The sequence below is a fragment of the Ceratotherium simum genome, chromosome 7 (genome assembly GCF_057802395.1).
Source record: "Ceratotherium simum simum isolate JZ-2026a chromosome 7, ASM5780239v1, whole genome shotgun sequence".
In the NCBI taxonomy this organism is placed as follows: Eukaryota; Metazoa; Chordata; class Mammalia; order Perissodactyla; family Rhinocerotidae; genus Ceratotherium; species Ceratotherium simum.
Genome location: NC_141906.1, coordinates 17969044 through 17991469, shown reverse-complemented (window position 1 = coordinate 17991469; position 22426 = coordinate 17969044). Strand labels below are relative to the sequence as shown.

Genomic DNA, 22426 nt, shown 5'->3' with positions numbered 1-22426 from the left:
TCTCTTTCTTCAGCTGTGACTGTTCTCAAGTACTCAATTTCTGTATTTTTATTTGCCCACCGTACATTTCTGCAGCTATACTCTTTCACCTGCTTACTGCACAATGCTGCATGTATCCTTCTCTGAAGACCTAGCCCATTTAGCTACCCACCACCTCTTACACACAGACACATTTATTGATGTAAAACCTCTATGTATCCAAGCTATATTATCTGATCTTTTATGTCCTGCCAGAGATTGTAAGGGACCCAAAGTGACCTTTCCTCTTTCCATGTGGCTTCTCTTAGCTTCAGGTTTTCTATGTCCTGTTTTTCTCATGGATTTTTAGATGTGAGCCAAAGTTAAGAAATAGATCAGAGAGTTTGTTATGTTATTTCCTTGACACTTATTTTGCACTTACTAGGTGCCCAGTATTGTTCTGATACTAGGTTCTATACAAATATAACCTCATTTAGGCCTTATAACCGCTCTGTGAGGTAGGTGCTATGACAGCCTCATGTGATAGCTGAGGAAACTGAGTCATGAGGAAGTGAGGGAACTTGCCCAGAGTCACACAAATAGCAAGTGGCAGAATCTCTTACAGTTAATTTTTTTGTCCTTAATACCTGTACTTTTATATAATGTTAATTTCCTAAGAAATACATTTCCAGAAAATAAATCCTTCTAAGGAGACATTCCTCATGTCTTTGAAACATTAAAAACATTTCTTAGTGTAGCAAAATAGTTTTAAAACTAAAGAATAGGGTATTCATCCCATCATTCATTTTTCTTAATAATGGACTGAAGTGTGGGTAAGTAGGGCTTAGGGCTTACAGAGTTCCATCTCTCATCCACGAACTAGAGTGTATCAGAGTGACAGGTAGGGTTGAAATCCCCCACCAGATAAACGAGTTAGGTGAAGACTTTAGGAGTGATTACCTCTATCTCCCTGGGATCCTCTGGATCCTGGCAGTGAACTGGAAATAGGTATCATTTACTAAGACAAGCTTTTCCTTAAGGACTCTTTCTGAAGGTGCCCATTTTGTTATATTACATAGTTATTTTGGTTGGGTTGTTAGAGTATGTTGCTTATCTGGGGATTCTCATATTCATATATCAAAACATGTTTTTCTAGTTTTTAGTTATATAAATTATCTTTAATTTTCATGAAAGTCCATTAAATACTGTATTGCATATATTTTAGAGAACATAGAAACACAAATTCTATAATTCTTTTTTTTTTTTCTTGTAGTACTTAACATTACTTCTTAACCTTTACCTTTTCTCTCTTCAGTTTTTTATTTTTTTTTTTTTTATTTTTTTATTTTTTTATTTTTTAAAGATTTTATTTATTTTAATTTTTCCCCCCAAAGCCCCCGTGGATAGTTGTGTGTCGTAGCTGCACATCCTTCTAGTTGCTGTATGTGGGACTCGGCCTCAGGATGAACGGAGAAGTGGTGCCTCGATGCGCACCCGGGATCCGAACCCGGGCCGCCAGCATCGCAGCGCGCGCACTTAACCACCAAGCCACAGGGCCGGCCCATCTCTTCAGTTTTTTAGATGTTGGGAAATGTGAACATCTGGGTGCCTATCAGTATATGCACTGTCCCAGCTTAGCCATCCCAGTACATAAGGAGATGAGTTAATTCCAAGTCTAGGTTAACAGAATTTGCCAGAATCTTTATTTGAAAAAAATACTGTTTGAGCCCAATAATTGTAGAAATATGTCTATTTACATATTATTACAATTAATATTTCTCGTAATCTGAGATGTTTTATTTTATGCCCATAGGCTCCACTGGATCATACCAGTGACAAGTCTCTTCTTGATGCTAATTTTGAGCCAGGAAAGAAGAACTTTCTGCATTTGACAGATAAAGATGGTGAACAGCCTCAAATACTGCTGGTAAACTATTTAGAAAGCCCTATATTCATAATTTTTGTGCACTGTCACCTACTACTTGGGAAGCAGTTTTCCAAAGGGAAGAGAAATATGTTTTGTAATTTATGTATAATAAATTATTTTTCTATTTTATGTTGGTTTGTTATAAGTGTCTGTGTTAACATGGTTACACTGGACATCCATAGCACTGTTGTTGTGTAATAAATAGTCTGTTGCTACGCTGGGAACACAGCTTGCCGTCTTCAAGACCACCACCACAACAGAGATCGGGGTGGTTCTAGGATAAGTTGAAACTCCACAGGGGCTGGCCCAGTGGCGCAAGCATTTAAGTGGGCGCACTCCGCTGCGGTGGGCCGGGGTTCCCTGGTTCGGATCCCGGGTGCACACCGATGCACTGCTTGTCAAGCCATGCTGTGGCGGCGTCCTGTATAAAGTGGAGGAAGATGGGCACGGATGTTAGCCCAGGGCCAGTCTTCCTCAGCAAAAAGAGGAGGATTGGCAGATGTTAGCTCAGGGCTGATCTTCCTCACCAAAAAAAAAAAAAAAAAAAAAACCCTCAAAGATCTCTTACTATGTTTCAGTGGCCTTTCCTTTGGTTGAGCATTTACTTGGTTTCTAGAAATCTTTGGCAGTTTTGCCCAGATTTTTCAGTATTTTGGGGGAGGGACAGATGCCCAGAATTCTCTACTCTGCCATTTTTGCTCCTATCCCCCCTGCCCTTTTTTTTTTGGAGTGATTAGTTTGTAAGTTATGTGCTTTATTTCTATTCTTTCAGTCTTTACTCCAATTCGCATTTCAGTAGGCTTTCCTGTGTGGTCCAGTGACCTTAGAGATCACCTAATGCAGTTAACTACCAATTTGAGGGGTGTGACTTAAAAAGATTGAGAAAACCTGGTCTGATTTAACCTTGCTATTTTATAGACTGAGGAAGCTAAGTCTCTGAGAGTTTATGGACTTTTTCAGAACCCTTCTCTTCTTTCCTCAGGAAGAGTTCTGTATGATGCTTTTCATTTAGAAGCCTATTGGGAATTAGAATGCCCTTCTGGACAGTAGACAATAATTAAACACAGGGCATCCATCCTGAAGCAATATCAGAGTATGCTCTCTGACCTTCATTAATCTCGTCATTTATTTTTATGACATAATGAGAAGATTTTGATTAGTCTGAGTGACATTGAAATTAGCTATTGATTTAGGGAACTCTGGATTCACAATTTGGAAATTCATGTTTTAAAATGCCTAATAATTACTCTTCAGCTCTGTCTTAAGGGATATTCTTGTGCTGATTTTATATACCTTAATCCTTTTCGACGTCTTTCTCATTAATAGGAAGTTTTTTTTTGGAGATAGTAGGAAACTGTCCATTTCATCCAACACTTACTGAGTATACCCTACCTGCCAGGCCTTCTTGGCAAGGATGATGTAAAGATGACTGATAGACTCTGTTAACAAGGAGTTTACAATGGTACTTTTGATTTATTAGTACTAAAAATCTCCTCCTGTGTAAAAATTTGAAAGAGAATTAAAGAAAATTGAGAAAGTAAGAACTTCAGAAGGAGACATGAGCACCTCTCCAAAGTGTTTTATATCAGATATCTTTCAAACCTTCCTACAGGAAATGGTGAGGGTATACACTCCTTTGAATGTCTTGGTGGTAAGAGTAATAGTAATGCCTCATCTTTTTTTCATTGCCTCAGCTATTAGTATATCTTTTTTCATTGTTTCAGCAATATTTGCCATTCAGTAAATATTGGTTATGCTGCATTTTAGGAGGATTCCAGTGCTGGAGATGACAGTGTCCATGACAGATTTATAGGTCCACTTCCAAGAGAAGGTTCTGTGGGCTCTACCAGTGATTATGTCAGCCAAAGCTACTCGTATTCGTCTATTTTGAATAAATCAGAAACTGGTAAGATTTATTATTGTTGTTCTTGTATTTTCATAAAATCATAGGACATTCGACCCTGAGTAATCTTAGAGATCTCAAGCCTAATCCACTCATTTTATGGATTAGAAAAACTAAGACCCAGAGCAAGATCAGTAGTTAGCAGAAGCAAAGTTAGAACAAGAATGTAGTTTCTCTTTCTCTCAACCCATTGTTTTTACTGTATTGTTACTGCTACTATTTAGTAATCAAGTAAAAATATTGAAATATTTTGGGGCTGGCCGCGTGGTGTAGCAGTTAAGTTCATGTGCTCCGCTTCGGCGGCCCAGGGTTCACAGGTTCAGATCCCAGGCGTGGACCTATGCACCATACTATGGTGGTGTCCCATATAAAGTAGAGGAAGATGTGCACGGATGTTAGCCCAGGGCCAATCTTCCTTAGCAAAAAAGAGGATGATTGACATCGGATGTTAGCTCAGGGCTAATCTTCCTCAAAAAAAAAAAAAATTGAAATATTTTGAAGGAAGACTTTTCTTTTTGATAATTTTCTATTTTGAAATTAATCTTAAATTTCTGAAGTTGACCTTCTCTGGAAAGGGATGTCTCTGTTATCTCCTTTTGGATTAGAATAGACTATGGGAGATACTTCCATTTTGAAGCATATGAGCGAGGCTTATTTTATTAGACCTACTGTGTTATCTTTTAGCTTAATCTAATCACATATTTGCGATTAACCATGTAACTTAAAAATTCCTGTTAAGTTTCTTCTGAACATGATTAAACCTAGACTTTTGAATATTTTCAATTTGTTGAGCTAGTGAAATTGCTTTATTTATGCAAAAGCTTGTTCATTTATATATGATTGGTTAATTGCCTAAAAATATAATCTAGATACTTTTACATATCATTTCATCTTACAACAAACTTTTACAGTAGATGGTATTATTCGTGTTAAAAGAAATGGGAACTGGAGCTCAGAGAAGCTTTGGATTGTGCAGCTAGTTAATACTAGCTATGGCTTTGGAACCTGTACTCTTAGAACTTCAAAACAGATTTTAAATATTACCTACAAATATCTAGTATAAAAAGAAAACTATAGGGTTACTTCGCAAATTTTGTTTTAATGTGATCTGTAATCTTCCATTTGCTGTATTTTGTAATTAAAAAGTAGAATAATTTCCTCATAGCTGATCATTTGTGCAGGCTTAATGGTGTATTTGTTCTGGAAACAGCAGTAAAAGCTGATCACATTTGGTATTTAGGATTATTTATATCAGTAAAACTTTTTGCAGCAAACTATCAAGAATGAAAGAAAATGCAAAATTATCTTCTATTCAAATAATAAGAGATAAAAAAGCTGTTTTTCATTACACTGTCTACAGTAGTGATTCTAAATCATTTGGGGATACTTGTTAAAAATGTAGGTTATAAGACATTATTCCCCAAAGTACTGATTTAGCTGGGTTCTGGAGTAGGCTGGATAAATTGCATTTTGTTTTAAATAAGCACCCTAGATTATTCTGAGATAGTTGGAATACTTTGAGAAAGTTTCAGATTTAACAAATCAGGATTCTTGAAATATTTGCTTTTTATTCTGACAACCAATTCAGTCCTTTATGCAACAAGTATTTATAGAACTCCTACTTTGTGTGGTGTACTATTTGGCTCTCTGATGCCTATAATTTCCTAGAGACTAAAACATGTTTTTAAAAAAATATATTTTCTCTGATTATACAAATGTAATACATGTTCATTGTCATACTGTGAAATGAAAATCACTGGCAGTACCAGTAGCAGAAACTACTTTCAGTGATTTTGCTTATTTTTGTCTTATCTTTCCTCTGTATGTATGCTTTTAAGAAAATGGGGGAATCATGTTATGAGCAGATTTTTAATCTGTATTTTTCGTTTAATACTATATGAGGAGCATTTTTCAATGCTGTTATATAGTATTTTATTAGAGAGTTTTAAATGGCTGAAAAATAGTGTTTCCTTGTATGGTTTAAATATTTAAACATTCTAGTTATTATTGATCTTATTATGCACATTCTTGTACATAAGTTTTTATTTTCATCTCTGGTTATTTCCTTAGGGTAAGTTCCCATAAATTGAATTACTAAGTTGAAATTTATTTTAAAAAAATTTTAGAGGCCTTTGATATATATTGCCCTATAATCATAGTCTTCATTCCCAATTATTCCTCATAGCCTCTACTCTACTCCTTTTCTCTACCTATACATTTTCCTCTGGTGTCCTTGTGTACTGCCTTTCTGAATTAAAATAGTCTATAAGCATCCAAAGGAGTTGCGGTTCAAAACTTTTTGTTAGTGACTATTGAATTTGCATTTTCCTTAAGAAATTTTTGTAAACCTTGGCACTGTGTACAAAATGTTTTCGTTGGAAAAGGCTGTCATGATTTCAACTCAGGGCTCTGGGAACACATTTCTCCATAATGCAATGGGTTTGGGGACTTAACACATTCTTTCCTGTCTTCCTTGCCTAGCAAGTCCCTCTGGTAGCCAGCCACTGTTGATAGGAGATAGTTGGGGTGGGGGGTGTGAATTTTGAGGAATATGGAGTGGATTTAAATATGGTGCTAAATCAAGTACAAAAGACCATAAGTTTCTATATGATTTTATTGCTAATGGCAGAATAAAGAGCGATGGCAAAAATGAATTACTGTTACTTCCTCCTTCCCTTAAACCCCCTCCCCCGACCACCTTTTTTTTTTAAGCCAGGAAAGGGAAACAAGGTCACAAATAAATGATACATGATTGGTCTATAGATTCACAAAGGACAATAGTAGTGTTCATTTACCTTTTAAGGCTACAGGTACAGTGGTTGTCATTGACCATTGAGGAGTTGGGGGAAAAAGATGGAAAGGAACGTCAATCCCAGGCAGCCTCAGCTGAGAAGAAGGTGCAGAACAGCCTGCTCTCCTTGCCAAAGTGCTGTTGTTTGTGGGGAAGAGTCTGTTTATATTAACGAAGAATGAAATAATGCTTTTCATTATTAATAATCAGGCCGGATACCATACAGATTTGAGTTACTTTTAAGTCATATGCACTTCCCCCTCATGTGCACCTGCTGCTCTGCTAAGTAATAGAAGGGAGAGAGAAATCAGATTCAACCCCTGCCCTCACAGTCTGATGGGGAGGTGTGTACGTAGATAGGTAATAACAGAACAGTGAGAGAAAGGCTCCAGTAAGGATGAAGGACAGGGTGCTAGGAGAACACCCTGGTTGAGGGTGGTTAGGAATTGAAGCAGGTTATAATTATATAACAATGTAGAGTAAAGTATGTAAACACAGTGTTCCTCAAATAAAGATGAAATCAAACCTTGTCCTTAGTCCAAAGTGAAAGGTGGGTAGCTACTTGTTCTCTTAGAATTGTGCAGGTGCAGATAGTATGGAATCTATTCCTCTTTTTTAAAACTGACCAAGGTTCACCAAGCATATTTGTTGGTCCTTTCATCACCTTCTTTGGCAATATAGTTATCCACAGAGCCTACCATTTCTCAAGACATTTATGATAATTGTTGCAAAATTGAAAAAGTATTTTGAAAAGCTTCAGGGAACACCTTTGGCATCTATTGAGAAAAAATTTAAGTTTTTTTGAGACAACCAAGCGATTCAGTATTAAGTGGGAGTAAGTAAGTTTAATTTCTAAGCAAGGAGTTTACCATATTTTGCTCAAATAATGACATAACTAAAATGATGAGACTGATTTTTTTTGTATATGTGTATCCAATAAACTGGGCCTGAAGTCTACTTGAAAAGAGAAGTTCCAAAAATGTTCTCAACAGTGGTAGCCATATCCAGTTAGATACATAAAGCTAAGTACTTTTAATCATTCACTTGAATTTTAAGTTCATGTAAGTTTCTCTTTCTTTCCCTCTCCTCCTCCCTCCTTCTGTTCTTCCCTACTCCTATCTCTGGCTCCTCTTCTTACTTTATAGTCACTCTTTGCATAGCATGCTGATCTATGGAATCTCATACTTTATAGGCTTGTTAAAATAGAGGAGGTCACTCTGAGGTTTCATATGAATTTATCTTATGTGGTTAATTTTTGGTAGAAATTGGTTTGTAGGGCCTGATGGCAGGGATAACTGGTTCAGTTCAGTCTTCCTACGTTGGGTGTATATGATAGTTAAAGTGAAATATTTTTATACTTTTCCATTTTAATACACAACTTTTAGATTTGGGGAACAAAGATTGTTTTTATGTCAATTAAACATTCCTCTTAAAATTTTATTAAATGCTATATAATATCCATGTCTGTATATAACATATAACATACATATAACATATAACAAGATATCCTTTTTCTGAGAAACAAGGTTTACATAGTTCACACATTAGAAAAGGGGTCTTTTTAGATGCTACTGCAAAAATTGAAATAATTTTCAAATGAGTAACCTTAACCTCTCAATTTTTACTGTGTATTAAATTTTTATTGTTTTCTTTTTGTTATTTTTTAATGTAAATGCTGATTTATGTATATTTGTGTTTTCTTTTTAAAGGATATGTGGGATTAGTAAACCAAGCAATGACTTGCTATTTGAATAGCCTTTTGCAAACACTTTTTATGACTCCTGAATTTAGGAATGCATTATATAAGTGAGTATTGAAAAACTTCTATAAATAAAACTGATTTAAGAATGAAAATATAGTTTTTAACTAGTAAAATCTAATTTACCTTCTTGCAGTTATTTGTAAAGTTTGGGGCATTTCTCACTTCATAAGACACATCTTGAATAGTACATCACAAAATGATTTTATGAGAGATTGGCATATGAAAAATTTGTGGGGAGAGAGAATCACAAGTGCATAAGACAGCAAAGGATAAAATTGATAAGATTTACATTTGGGATATGTTGCTGTATTTAAGCTCCCCTCGCTTATAGCTTTAACTTGATTATAAAGAAATATCTGCTTTTTGAGATAATCTGAATATGTAAACCATATTCTCCCTTGCCTCCACTTCTCAATTTAAGAAACAAAGTTGTCTTTTTAAACTTGCAAGTTTTGTGTCTAATTAATATATAATGCAACTGTTCTGTGTTGTGTGTGTGTGTATGTTTCTAAAAGACTGTATATACATCAGATAATACTTAAAAATGTTCTGTGACAGAAGTCCATATTTAAACAAACCCTAAAGTCAAACATTTATTTTTATATCCTATTATAATACATTTAATGCACCCTTGCTTTGTATATTTTCTTTAAGGTATACATAACTTTTAGTGTTTTTAAGAACAAATAAACAGGTTTTTTTCCTTTTTTGGGTTACTTTTGAGTATTGTCTTTGAAATTGCTGTAAATATGAATTAAACATACTTTGGGAACTTTAATATTGGTTGAGTTGCTTGAACACTATATTGATTATACTATATTATGTTAATATGACATTCATTTGTAAGCTCATCATCTGAATTTACTTGTACAAGTTGATGTGTTTTTCATTCAGCAAGTGTTTGTTACCCAGTAGTTTTTATATGCTAGACACTCAGTGGATAGACATGGAGTTAGAAATAAGGTCTTTGTTCCTGAGTAATTTACAGATCTCTCCACAATAGCAATATCTGTATGTATGAAATAGTTTAAAAAACATTTAAGGACAGCTAAATGCCATGAGAGTTTAGAGAGAAGGGAGATTAACGAAACTTGGAGAAGTGGCTTAGCGTGGAATGTGGAACTTCAGGTAGGTCATGAAGCTAGGTATGATATGGTCATGTTGAGGAAAAAGAGAGAGCAATGCAGACTGGAGGACTTGCAAGAGCAAAAGTGAGTAATAATAAGTGCTACCTAAATATTAATTATTATTAGTTTCATCAGATACTGTTCTGAGCACTTCATGTACAGACTCATTTAAATCTTACGGTAACTATGAATTATGCAATGTTATTATCCACGTTTTACAAAGGAGGTTAAGTACTTTACCAGAGGCCACAACGCTAGAAGTGGCACACCCAGTAGATGCCAGAATGCATTACACTATTCTGCCTGTATTGTAGCTGATGCCAACAAATATAATATGTCACAGGGGCCTCCAAGACATCGGCCTAACTAGAGTTTTTGTCAGAGTACTGAAAGATGAGGTTAATAGATGGAGTCTGGAGCATGCCCTTAAAACTAGAACTAACTGAATAGCCCATGGTGATGTGTTTGCTTTGGTGAGTAGCACATAGGAATGGGGATCCTAGGAGCTTGATTAACCATGAGTTCTGATACCCTGAAAGTGGTCTGTAAATGTATAGCACTGTGGAGAAGAGTAAGAGCATAGCCAGGGCTATTCATTCAACAGATATATACTGGATACTTACCATGTGCTAAACACTCTTTCAGCCACAGAGATTACATTGATGAAGAAGACAAAGTCTCTCCCTTAGACCTTCCATTGGTCAGCCTATATAAATGAGCTCATTTCACACAGTCATGTGTTCCATGAAGAAAATAAGGCAGACCAGTGTGGAAAGTAACTGTCAGGAGGTGTCAGTAACTGTCAGGGAGTCAGGGAGGGCCTCTCTGAGAAACTACCATGTGAATAGACTTCACAGGAGCCAGTCCTGTGACAATCTGGGGGAAGAGCATTCAAGGCGGAAGAAACCACAGTGCAAAGGAATGTCTTCAAGGAACAAAAGAAATCCGTTGTGACTCAAGCCCAGTGAGTGAGGAGGGGGAGTAAGACTTAAGGTTAAAGAGGAAGGCCAAATACCTTGGGGATTGTGAGAGTTGCAGGGCGGGAAACAAAGCTTGAGAGCCTAATCATGTTTCATAATGTAGAACTAAGGAAGGTTTGGTTCCTTAAAATGGCTGGACCTCGCTGGACTACAGGCAGGGTTGCACTAGCATGAAAGGATAGGGTTCTGTTTGTTTATTTTCTTCACTTGTTATATGATAGCCAACAGAGAGCATCTACCCCTTTAGATGTGGAGGCACATAAGTGATGTGTTAAATACGTTGTTTTAGGAAAGTTTATATATCGCAGCCTGCAGGATCAATTTGAAAGCTAGGGAACCCTGGAGGGATCTTGTTAAACCAGGCATGGATGGATGAGGGTCAGAATGAAGACGGTGGCAGTGCTTACTGATATTCCAGATTGAAAACTGGTACAACTTAGTGACAGATTTTATTTAGGAGGAAAGGAAAGGGAAGAATCAAATATGGCACCAAAGTTTCCAACTTAGGTGATGGAGTAACCTCAAGTACCAGTAAGATTTAAAACCTTTTAAGGTATTTGTACCAAGATTAAAGGACAGGTGAGAATTCAGTTTTATATTACAGTAATTCCTCCCCACTAGTGAATTTCCCTTGCAAGAAATTTACGCATTCTTTATTTTAACTTCACTGTTCATTTATAGCTGCTGGGAGAAATTTAGATCCTATGATGTCAGATTATTATTTTTTTTTTTTAATTTTTTGTTTATTGCAGTTACATTGGTTTATAACATTGTAAAAGTTTCAGGTGTACATCATTGTACTTCTATTTCTGCATAGATTACATCATGTTCACCACCAAAATACTAATTACAACCCATCACCACACACATATGATGTCAATTATAAGTTCCTTCTGTTGAGGAAAAGAAGGATAAAGGAGGGCTAGGGATTGAATGTAGAAGAGTGACGGGTTAAAGCAGACGTCAGATCATGAGTAGAGGTGTTTGCAGGGGAACTTTGAGAAGAAAAACTTGAATTGTGTTCTGCTGACATCTGCAAGGCAGAAGGGAGCGCTGGTGTGGAAAACAGGGACAGGATCACAGAGTGGCGACTTCTAAGCCCTAAAATAAGAAAAATATTCAACACTTTAACAGAAGGCCATGCCAAAAGAAGAAAAAAAAGCCTTTTAGTAAGTTTGTAAACTGCAGCAGAGGAAAATTAAAGCGCCAGCCTCCTTTTGAAACTAAAAAGCTTCTAGTGAGGAAGTGGAAAGTAATAATCTTATTGCTAACTTAAGATATAGAGAATCATTAATATTACCCTTATTTAATATTTTGCCTTTGGCATTTTCTTTTGTTGAATATAAAATTATTTTAAGGAATTTTGTGGGTGCATTATCAACTTTAGTCCCCCAATCTTATTTGTTCCTAAGGAATTTGCTTGTTAGTTATGAATTTGCTTGTTATTGAGACAGTCCCTGTAGTTCGGCTAGACTGACGTTTATCATAAGTTTGTGAGGGTAAAAATCTTATCTAGATTATTTTATTTACTTATGTTCCTTTTTAAAACTTTTTATTATGGAAAATTTCAAACATTAAAAAATAGTGAAATAGTGTAATGAATCCCTCCCTATCCGTCACTCAGCTTTGAATATTATCAACTCGTGGTCAATCTTTTTTATCTATAACCCTGCACTGTTTGGAAGCACACCCCAAACATATTATCTGTGAATTATATCCCAAGTCAGTGCTAAGATTTCCCTGATTACTGTGTAATTTTTTTAAACACTGTTCAAAGCAGGATCCAAACAAGATCCATGCATTAAAATTGATTGATAAGGCTCTTAATCTATTTAATCTTTTTTTTAATCCCCTTCCATCTTTTTTGGCCCTTGCAATTTACTCCTTGAAAATATATATATTGAAAACTGAGGGCCGGCCCCGTGGCTTGGTGGTTAAGTGCGCGCGCTCCGATGCTGGTGGCCCGGGTTCGGATCCCGGGCGCACACTGAGGCACCACTTCTCCGTCCATCCTGAGGCCGAGTCCCACATACAGCAACTAGAAGGATGTGCAGCTATGACATACAACTATCTACTGGGGCTTTGGAGGGAAAAAATAAATAAATAAAATCTTTAAAAAAAAAAAAAAAAGAAAAGAAAACTGATGTCATTTGTCCTGTAGTCTTCCACAGTTTGGATTTTGGTGGTTGAATGCCATGGTGTCATTTGATATTGTTCTGTTCCCTGTATTTTTTGTGAATTAACAATTAGGACAAGAATCTTGATCAGACTGAAGTTTGATGATTACTTTTAAATGTGTTTTGCCTTTCATTCATGTTGCCCTCTTATGCCTTTTCTTTGTTAAAGTCTAAATTTCTTCTGAATTTATCAATTAGACAAAGACTAATGTCTCATTAGATATTACTAGCTTCAGTTAATATCCAAACTCTGTATAGCCCCCAGAGTTAAGGTCTTATGTTATTATGATAATATTAATTATGCTTTAAAAAATAAAAATATTTTATAAGTAATTTTCAAACATTTCATTTCAATAGGTGGGAATTTGAAGAATCTGAAGAAGATCCAGTGACAAGTATCCCATACCAACTTCAAAGGCTTTTTGTTTTGTTACAAACCAGCAAAAAGAGAGCAATTGAAACTACAGATGTTACAAGGAGCTTTGGATGGGATAGTAGCGAGGGTACTAATTCTCTTGTGATGATAAGTATTTCTGATATTCAGAGGAATTCTGGGAGACAGTATTATAAACAAATAACACATAGTAAAAGCTTAATTAGCTTTACCTTAAACTTTTTCTTTGCTTTTTGCTAGGATTTAAAAATAACTTATTTTTAAAATTTAAGCTTTGAGGGGTAAATTTTTGATGAATTAAAATGTTCTTGTAGGGGCCGGCCCGGTGGCACAAGCGGTTAAGTGCGCGCGCTCCGCTGCAGCGGCCCGGGGTTCGCCGGTTCGGATCCCGGGTGCGCATTGACGCACCGCTTGGTAAGCCATGCTGTGGCGGCATCCCATATAAAGTGGAGGAGGATGGGCACAGATGTTAGCCCAGAGCCAGTCTTCCTCAGCAAAAAAAAAGAGGAGGATTGGCAGATGTTAGCACAGGGCTGATCTTCCTCGCCAAAAAAAAAAAAAAAAAAAGTTCTTGTAAAATAAGTTTGGTTAAACTCTGTTTTTATATACTTAAACTAAAATTTTTAAAAATTTGTTGTCTTAGATTTTTCTTAACATATTTCTTAACTCTACAGTGAAAAAAAAAAACCCCACAAAAATAGAAAATATTGTGGCACCATAAAGCATATGTTATTTATAAAATGCTGAGCTCTCTTGATTCTTTTTCTCATGATTGCCTTTTCATGACTATAATGTATATTTTGTGTTCTTTTTAAGTTGAGCATTATTTTGTGTAGACTTTTCCATGTTTCTGACAAATCTGCTTTTAAACAACAAATGAATATTTCATTACATTACATTTATTGCTATTTTTAATTAAATTTTATCTTAAAATAGCTTGGCAGCAGCATGATGTACAAGAACTGTGCAGAGTCATGTTTGATGCTTTGGAGCAGAAATGGAAACAAACAGAACAGGTAATTCATCCCTCTCAAGTTGAGGGGAGTGTTTTCTAATAAATCATTCATTACCTTAAAGTGACTTTTATTCTATTGGAATGTTTTAAAACTTGGGCATTAGTCCGGTTGGTAAAGTACTGAATGAGGAATTGAAAGTACTAGGTTCTCACTTGGCCATTAATTGAGTCATCAAGATGCTCGTTACACCACCCTAGACCTCAGGTTCCTCATCTTTAAAATAAGGAAGTTAGGCCTTATTATCTAGATGATCTCTTTTTAGATAAAAACTATATAATTTATATGTATACATATATGTGTGTTTGTATGTACATATATATATATATGTTTTGGGAATGATTTTTGAACAGTATTTTCAGATATTTGCTAAGTAAATTATATGGCTTATAATCTGTAGCACATTATAAAGTATATTTATCAAGCTTTACCTTCGTTTTGACCAGTGAGGTATAGTCATATGTTTTTGACACTTAGGATCCTTGTTAATCTGACCCTATTCTTCTTCTCCAATGGAAAGAGGAACAGGTTAGAAGTGGGGAGAACACTAGCTATATCATTGGGATGAGGAGTAAGGAGGAAGTGGATGGGACTCAGGACTCAGTCAGAGGAGGGTTTATACTGGGTGTAGTGATAGAGGAGCATAGGGATAGTATAGGGGAAGAATCTGGAACATAGCTTGGAGAGTCTGCTCTCTGATTAGAACTATTATGATGGCTTGGACCAGTTTTTCAAACTGTAGATTGTGATCCATTCGTGGGTTATGAAATCAGTTTAGTGAATCTACACCAGCATTTTTAAAAAATGGAATAGAATAGAAAAGTGTAAGAGAGAATCACATAAGTAAGGGTAAGTATTGTTTTATGCAACTTTTGTTACAGTTATATGTACTGGGTTGCCATGTAAATTATTTTCTTACTGTGCGTTGCTGTCAAAACTGTTTGAAAAGCAGGGGAGTGAACCACTTAGAAATCCTCTCCCAGGTGCAGAAGACATAATCAAATATGACTGGAGCAAGTGAATGAAGAAGCCTTCATGAAGTAAACAATTTTAGAGTAGACATGATGGTGGATCCTAGTTTGAAGGCTTATAAGTCCTAGACATTTGAAGAGATGTAAATTTATGAAAGAGGTAAACTGTAATATGCTTTCCTTCTTGTCTACTCTTACTTAAGAGAGATTGAAAAAATTTTTTTAAGTTCATTTAGTGAACCAGTTTCCCTACGTAGTCTTATGGAATTGTATTTTAGTAACTTTATGTAGATGGTATTAGGGGCTGTTTCCTCTTTGTAGGGTCTGAAGTTACCCTTCCCCTTGTTACATCCCTCTGTGGGTCAACGCTTCCATTAAGATCAGCCAGGGAATTCCTACTGAGTTCCCAAGTTTTGGTACAAGAATCTCGAGGCAAGACATATATGTGGAGGGTTCCGCCTTAGGGAGTTATCTGCCTTCTTTGGGCCAGAAGAGCCCCACTTGGCTAAGTTTGGGGACTAGGTGAGAGATCATTTTTTTGATGAGGATATTTTGAGGGAGATGGAGTTTAAGATTTTTTTTTTTTATTTCTATACATTTTTAAAAAATTACAGTATGGTATTTCCTCTTAAATTGTTTTATGTATATTACTGAAAGTTAAAAAGTTTTATTTGCACCTTGAGCTAGAAGATATGATTTTAGAAATCAGAATATATTATTTTGAGAGTGATGATTTAACATATGTAAAGCTATAAAAACAGCCAGTTGTTTAGCTGTGTAATTATCAGCATGCCTAAAGTGATACATTAGGCTGTATTCTCATCTTAATGAAAAGATAATATGAGGTTTAATAGTATAATAAATGATTTCAACAAAACGTTTTAAGAGAGAGGTTTTTAGTAATATGAGAATTGAAATAAAGTTTTGCACGTTGATTCTTAAATTAATGTTAATCTAATTTTGTTGATTTCTAGTTGATTTTTGTCAAGCCTTGATCTTTTAATAGAATTTTAGATAAATCTTAAAGCTTTCTAAAATTTCAACAGTAAGAATAAATATCCTTTTGAAACTAATTTTTAAAAGCACGAATTATTGTGTTTTCACATATTTTAAAAAGTATTTTTAAGGAACACTTTTTAAAATGTAAATGTTCTTATTTTTAGGCTGATCTTATAAATGAACTCTATCAAGGCAAGCTGAAGGACTACGTGAGATGTCTGGAATGTGGTTATGAGGGCTGGAGAATCGACACGTATCTTGATATTCCATTGGTCATCCGACCTTATGGGTCCAGCCAAGCATTTGCTAGTGTGGTGTGTACCTTTCAGCTGACTGGTTGTGTAGCCATACACAGAATACATAATAGCACAGTGGTATAATCTATCGTAAGGTAAGTATCATCCTAGATACACCTTCTTGGGTTGTTAGTCATTCCTGCATTTAAACCAGCAAGATCTAGAAGATTTTTGACCCTTCAGTGAGTCCTAATAGTGCATGTATAAGAGAGAAAGTGAATGCACGTGTACTGCCTCATGGCTCAGTATTGATTCTTTCTGATAGAGGACTAGATTATTTCACTTTATCTTTTTTTACCTCTAAAAAATATTTTTTATAAATGCTATTTTTGTGACCATTTTTTGCATTGGAAAGTACTTCTTGTTTTGAGGACATTGTTTTGTTCCATAGATTTTAAAAATTGGAAAAATAATCTTTGGTTTTTATGATAAACAGAGGCCACATTTTTTAAAGGAGCATCCCTGTTCTAAAATTTAATTTAAAAAACCATATATCGTATGTAAGCATAGATAATTTGAAGAATCAGAACTATATATAATTAATTTATATACTCAGTATCTAATTGGGAGATTATCTAAGATTCTATCGTTCCACCTCTTGTTATCCATTTCTTAATTGCTTTTTGATAATTTTATTATTGCATTTTATCCTTATGTGTGTATGTTTAACTACTTATATACAAAAGGAGAGTAATGGGAGGAGTTAAGTTAATATTTAAAATTAGAGTGTTCAGAAACATTTAAACCTATTATGAACCAAGGGAAACTTTCAGAGCTAACGAAAACATCTAAAAAAGTAGAATTTCATTCATGATGTTGTTTTGGGTCTTATTTATGCTGTTAACAAGCTAATGGTGGCTCATAGCTAAAATCAGTGTTTTTAAAGCTGATCCGTACTTTATCCTCTAAAATAGTGCTACGAATGTGATTTAGTCCTCTGGCCTCTAGGATGATTGATTCCTGTTGCTTTTTTTCTCCTACATTTGTATGGCTATCAGGAAATAATCTGCAAGAAGATATGGAATCAATCAGTGGAATCCAAAGTTACAGACCTTTTCTGGATAGTGGAAGATCAAGTCTCCTTTCCTCCACTATTTTTCAGTCAGCTTCCTGAATTGATTTGAAAAATTCTGTTAAATGCTTAATATTATCCTTGTTAACTCCCATTCTAGGCATATGAGCTTACCCTTGGTTTGAGTGGCTAGTTTTGTTTTTCATTTTTGTTTTGTTTTTACTTTGTTTATTTTGGCAGTTTAAAGTAGAAGTGACATACTGAAAAATCATTGAAAATTAGTTAACATCTGTCTTTCAATGACTAATTTTCTAAATCATGTTTAAATACTGGCATTTTCTTAGCAAAATATACAAAGGAAATATTTGGTAGTCCAAAGTGATAGAGAAGGGCCGGCCCCGTGGCTTAGGGGTTAAGTGCCCACGCTCTGCTGCTGGCGGCCCGGGTTCGGATCCCAGGCGCGCACCGACACACCGCTTCTCCGGCCGTGCTGAGGCCGTGTCCCACATACAGCAACTAGAAGGCTGTGCACCTATGACATACAACTATCTACTGGGGCTTTGGAGGAAAAAAATAAATAAATAAATAAATTGATTAATTAATTAAAAAATAAAGTGATAAAGAATATTTTTTCTACTTTGTTTATGAAAGTATTTTTTATGAAATGTTTTTCTCTTATACATTCAGTTTAGCTTTTTTATATATTAATTGAATGTTGAGGAAGCTAGTTTTATTTGTGTTATATTATAATCGTATATTTGAGTACTCAACAAATATAATTGCTTGGCTAAATCTTTATGTCATTAATTATTTAGCTGCTGAATTGCCATCACTGTCTAAGTACATTATAGACATAGCAGTGGAGTGCTTTGGAGGATACTTTCGGAGAAGTAAAAAAGTCACATGTCTAATGGATTTCTCCAGTGACAGTCTTCCATTGATACGCAGATGGTGGTGGTGGTAGTGGTGGTGGTGACTCAGTGGGAATTGGAAGTTACAGCTATGAAGCAGTATGTGAGCAAGTTCATAACACACATGCGCTAATAGGGCTTGCAGAAGGGAACTTCAAACTTCCTAGACTTTGCTGGAATCTCTTGAGGGAAATTACAGCAGGTGAAACTACCCAAGATAGGGGTTCTAAGGAGGATACTACCTTCAGAGAATTTTAGTTGAAGGTAAGTGGTTTCCCATTATTTTCTGAATTCAAAACCTATAACCTACACTTCTTAATCCACAGAAATTGTCACACAGCATCTAAAATTAGTTTTATATCACTGCTTGCCATTGTGTATTTTGTAAATTCTATGTGTTTTAGAAAGAATTTGGTATAAATGTGGATTGTAAAAATCTAGTTAAAAGAAGCATTATAAAATCTTTTTCAGACTATATATAATATTTTGCCTTAATGTGAACCAAACTCTTTTTAAATTTATTTCCCACTTTATTAATGGACTCTAGTATTTTTGTCTTATTAGATATACACACACACATAAATACACATCTATACACACATCTACATACATACACACACAACATTGATGGTTATATGTTCTGTTTATTGTATGTTCTGTTCAGTGAGTCACAATGTTATAGATATATATATATATATAGTAAGGTTAATACCTGATGTTTAATTTCAGACAATTAAGTGTGAGGTTCTGTTAAAAATTTAAGTTTTTTCTTTTAACTTTTCTCTGAAACATCCAATTTCTGGAGTTGTTTTATCTCCGTTCAAATAAATTAACTTGAGAATAGTATTTAAGATTAAAATATGAATGGAATTAGCACTTAGCTAATTTATCATCGTAACATCTATAATCAATTTTTATTGTCGTTTTCACCTTGATTGACAACCTGTTTTCTTAATGAATGCTAGGAATTGCCTACAATTTAAAAGAAAAGCTTTTCATCATAATATTTTTTATTGAATTATTTTTTAGTTATAACTATGATATTTATTAAATTTCTGGTCTTCATTTTACCTGGCCAAGTAAGAGAATCAACATTTAAGGGCTCTTCTGCCATTCTCTCTCTGATTGAGTTCTGTTCAACACTAATCTTCAGTGGAATTTAATAGATGTTCAGGAGAAAGCTTTGTTGATTAAATAAATTGGGGAAACTGTAACTATAATTCTCTTTGGGAAGTTCACAGTGCATATTTTATTTTAAATGCCCTGAGGATTCCTGTAGTAGAGAAATTTGTTTAACTGTGTTTAACTTAGCATTGTCTTTCTCTGTCGGACATCTGTTAATATTTCAAGGGACACTTGGATTCTGAGGAACGTATTTTGAGAAGTTCTACATTAGATTAAGGTGGTTTAAGGAATATCTCTACTTTGTTACATTAACGTTTGTATCCTTGGGATGTTGAGGGGAAATGAGAATACTGAAATATGTGTTATAATTTCCAGTTGTTTTACATATTTTGTTATTAATCCTAAAAAATTAATGTCAGCTGAAAAATTACTGTATTGGTCTTTTAAAAACTTTTCTTAATGATTTATTAGGTAATTTGAACCTTTTATTTTCACTGATTAGAGCTCTCTGTATAAAACCAATCTTTCTGAATTTCATAATTAAAGAAACCTTGAATCTGCTTATTGCCAAACACATTTGAGAATGTATTATTATAAGGAAATAGTCCTAAATATATTCTAATGATACATAAAAATTGGGACTATAATTTTTTATGAAACCAGGAAAGCATATTTCATAAATTAGACAAAAATGATATAGCCTTATGTTCTTGACATTAACTAGGGAAATGCTTTTCTATTTAACAGTAAAATTTTAGACACTATCTTTTTATGGGTATCTTTTGTCATATAACATATTTATTTATGTATTTATTTTTGTGAGGAAGATCAGCCCTGAGCTAACATCTGCCAATCTCTTTTTTTTTTTTTTTTTTTTTGCCGAGGAAGACTGGCCCTAGGCTAACATCCATGCCCATCTTCCTCCACTTTATATGGGACGCCGCCACAGCATGGCTTGCTAAGTGGTGCGTCAGTGCGCGCCCGGGATCCAAACCGACGAACCCCGGGCCGCCGCAGCGGAGCGCACGCACTTAATCGCTTGCGCCACCAGCCACATATATAACATATTTATTGAGTTGCCTAGTCTGTGGCAGGCACTGTTGTAGGCTATTTTCTATTAGGATACCTTTATTCTGTTATTGGGTAAGTACCTTTAAATATCTGTCTGTTATGACAAAATGTGTTCAAAAGTCTGAAATTGGATTTAGCCATATAGTTCCATATAGTGTCTTTGGAAAGATCAGATTATGTAAAAGACTTTTATTCCCCAAGTAAACATAGTTTAATGATTATTTTAAAGTTTTGAATAGAAAATTGTTAAATTCATGAGTATTTATGAAATCATAAGTGTTTCAAGTGTTTAATATACACTAGTTTATATCATAAGTCCTGCCCTGATTTAACAGGTGATTTGGACATTCTTATGTGGCTGGCTCAGCCACCTGACTCATTTGGATGGCAGAGTGGTCCAAATTTGTCCAAATATGTAAGCATCACATTAAGAAAAATCTCTTCCACAGACTCTACCCTCATTTTTCCAGGAATTTGTGTGGTTGGACATAGTGGGAACCAGTTTAAAAAGTGGGGACTTCTGCTTTCAGGAAGATGGAGTAGATGTACATTGCCCTATTCCTCTCGCTAAAACAACTGAAAATCTTGAACATTATATATAAAATAAACATAAGAAGACTCTGAAAGGTGGAGAAAAGGCATAAAGACTAGGGACCTCAGGACTCAAGGAATGACATGGGGTGAGTTCCCTGGGTTTTCTTTTTGCCTAATATATCCCAGACTTGGAGCTGAAGAAGTTGGCAGCTAGGAAACAATAACAGGCACAGACTAAAAAGCCTGCTCTCTCTAACCAAAAGACCAGGAAAGGGACAGCCTAGCAAGGCAGAAAACTTTTAGACAATAACCACTCTGCTCTAGCCAAACACCACAGACAGACTGTGGCCCCCGCTCCAACCTATGCCAGCCAAGGCTGAGTAGAGATCCTAGACTTCCACGCTCAAGAAGTTGTAACAGGGTTCTCCAGCCCACCGCCAGGGTGATTTCAGAGAAGGCTGAGTGGGGAGCCAGGAGTCTTATCCCTTTCAGGCAGCAACAAACCTCCTCACCACCATTCTCCTGTTTCTCTGGTTCACTGTCATTAGAGACCACATGGGGAGCCTGGCCTTCCACTCCCACCTGACAGTAAGGAGGTGCTCCTTTGCCTCCCCACTGGAGTGATGTCAGAGGAGGCCTTGTGGAGAGTCAGGACTTTCACCACCTCCCAGCAGTAAGGAGGCTAGCCCCCCTCTGACCTGTGGTGTCAGTGGAGGCCACAAGGGGAGCAGTAATGAGACACTCCTGCCCCTCACAGCCAGAGGCCCACTGAGCAGACAGAATCCCTACCCTTGCCCAGCAGCAATGAGGAGCCCCACCCCACCTTGGGTGTCAACAGAGGCCAAGTGAGAAACCTGGACTTGTACTTCCACCTGACTGACAGTTGTAAGGCGGGGACCTTTTCCCCAGCTGGAGCAGTGTCAAAGAAGGCAGCTAACCCAGAAGATTTAAATAGAGTCCAGAATCTCATAACATAATACCCAGATTTCAGTAAAAAAAAAATCACTCTGCATACTAAGAACCAGGAAAATCTCACTTTGAATGAAAGAAGAGGCAATCAATAGACACAAACCCTGAGATGACAGATGTTAGAATTATCTGACAAATATTTTAAAGCAAGCATCATAGAAATACTTCAGTGAGAGATTCCAAACCCACTTGAAACAAAAGAGAAAATAGAAAGTCTCAGGGAAGAAATGGCAGATAAAAAGAAAAGTGAAATGGGAATTTTGAAATGAAAAATGCAGTAACCAAAATAAAAAACTCAATGGATAGGCTCAACAGCAGAATGGAGGAGACTGTGGAAACAATCAGTGAACTTGAGTATAGAACAATAGAAACTGCCCAATCTAAACAGCAGAGAGAAAATAGACTGGAAAACAAGTGGTCCTCAGGAACCTATCAGACTATAACAAAAAATCTAACATTTGTGTCATTGGAGTCCTGGAAGGAAAGGAAAAAGAAGACAGGGTTGG

At 35.7% G+C, this 22426-nt stretch overlaps 1 protein-coding gene across 3 annotated transcripts in view; it reads left to right on the top strand.

Moving 5' to 3' along the window:
* The window catches only part of USP47 (ubiquitin specific peptidase 47), a 118051-nt gene that overhangs the window by 50311 nt on the left and 45314 nt on the right, over nucleotides 1–22426 (top strand). For all 3 annotated transcript variants that reach the window (XM_087433210.1, XM_087433209.1, XM_087433211.1), the window contains 6 exons: nucleotides 1772–1885; nucleotides 3653–3791; nucleotides 8289–8385; nucleotides 12983–13128; nucleotides 13956–14035; nucleotides 16167–16316. In XM_087433210.1, coding sequence (XP_087289336.1) covers nucleotides 1772–1885; nucleotides 3653–3791; nucleotides 8289–8385; nucleotides 12983–13128; nucleotides 13956–14035; nucleotides 16167–16316 — 726 coding nt within the window. The remainder of the gene's footprint in view (nucleotides 1–1771; nucleotides 1886–3652; nucleotides 3792–8288; nucleotides 8386–12982; nucleotides 13129–13955; nucleotides 14036–16166; nucleotides 16317–22426) is intronic.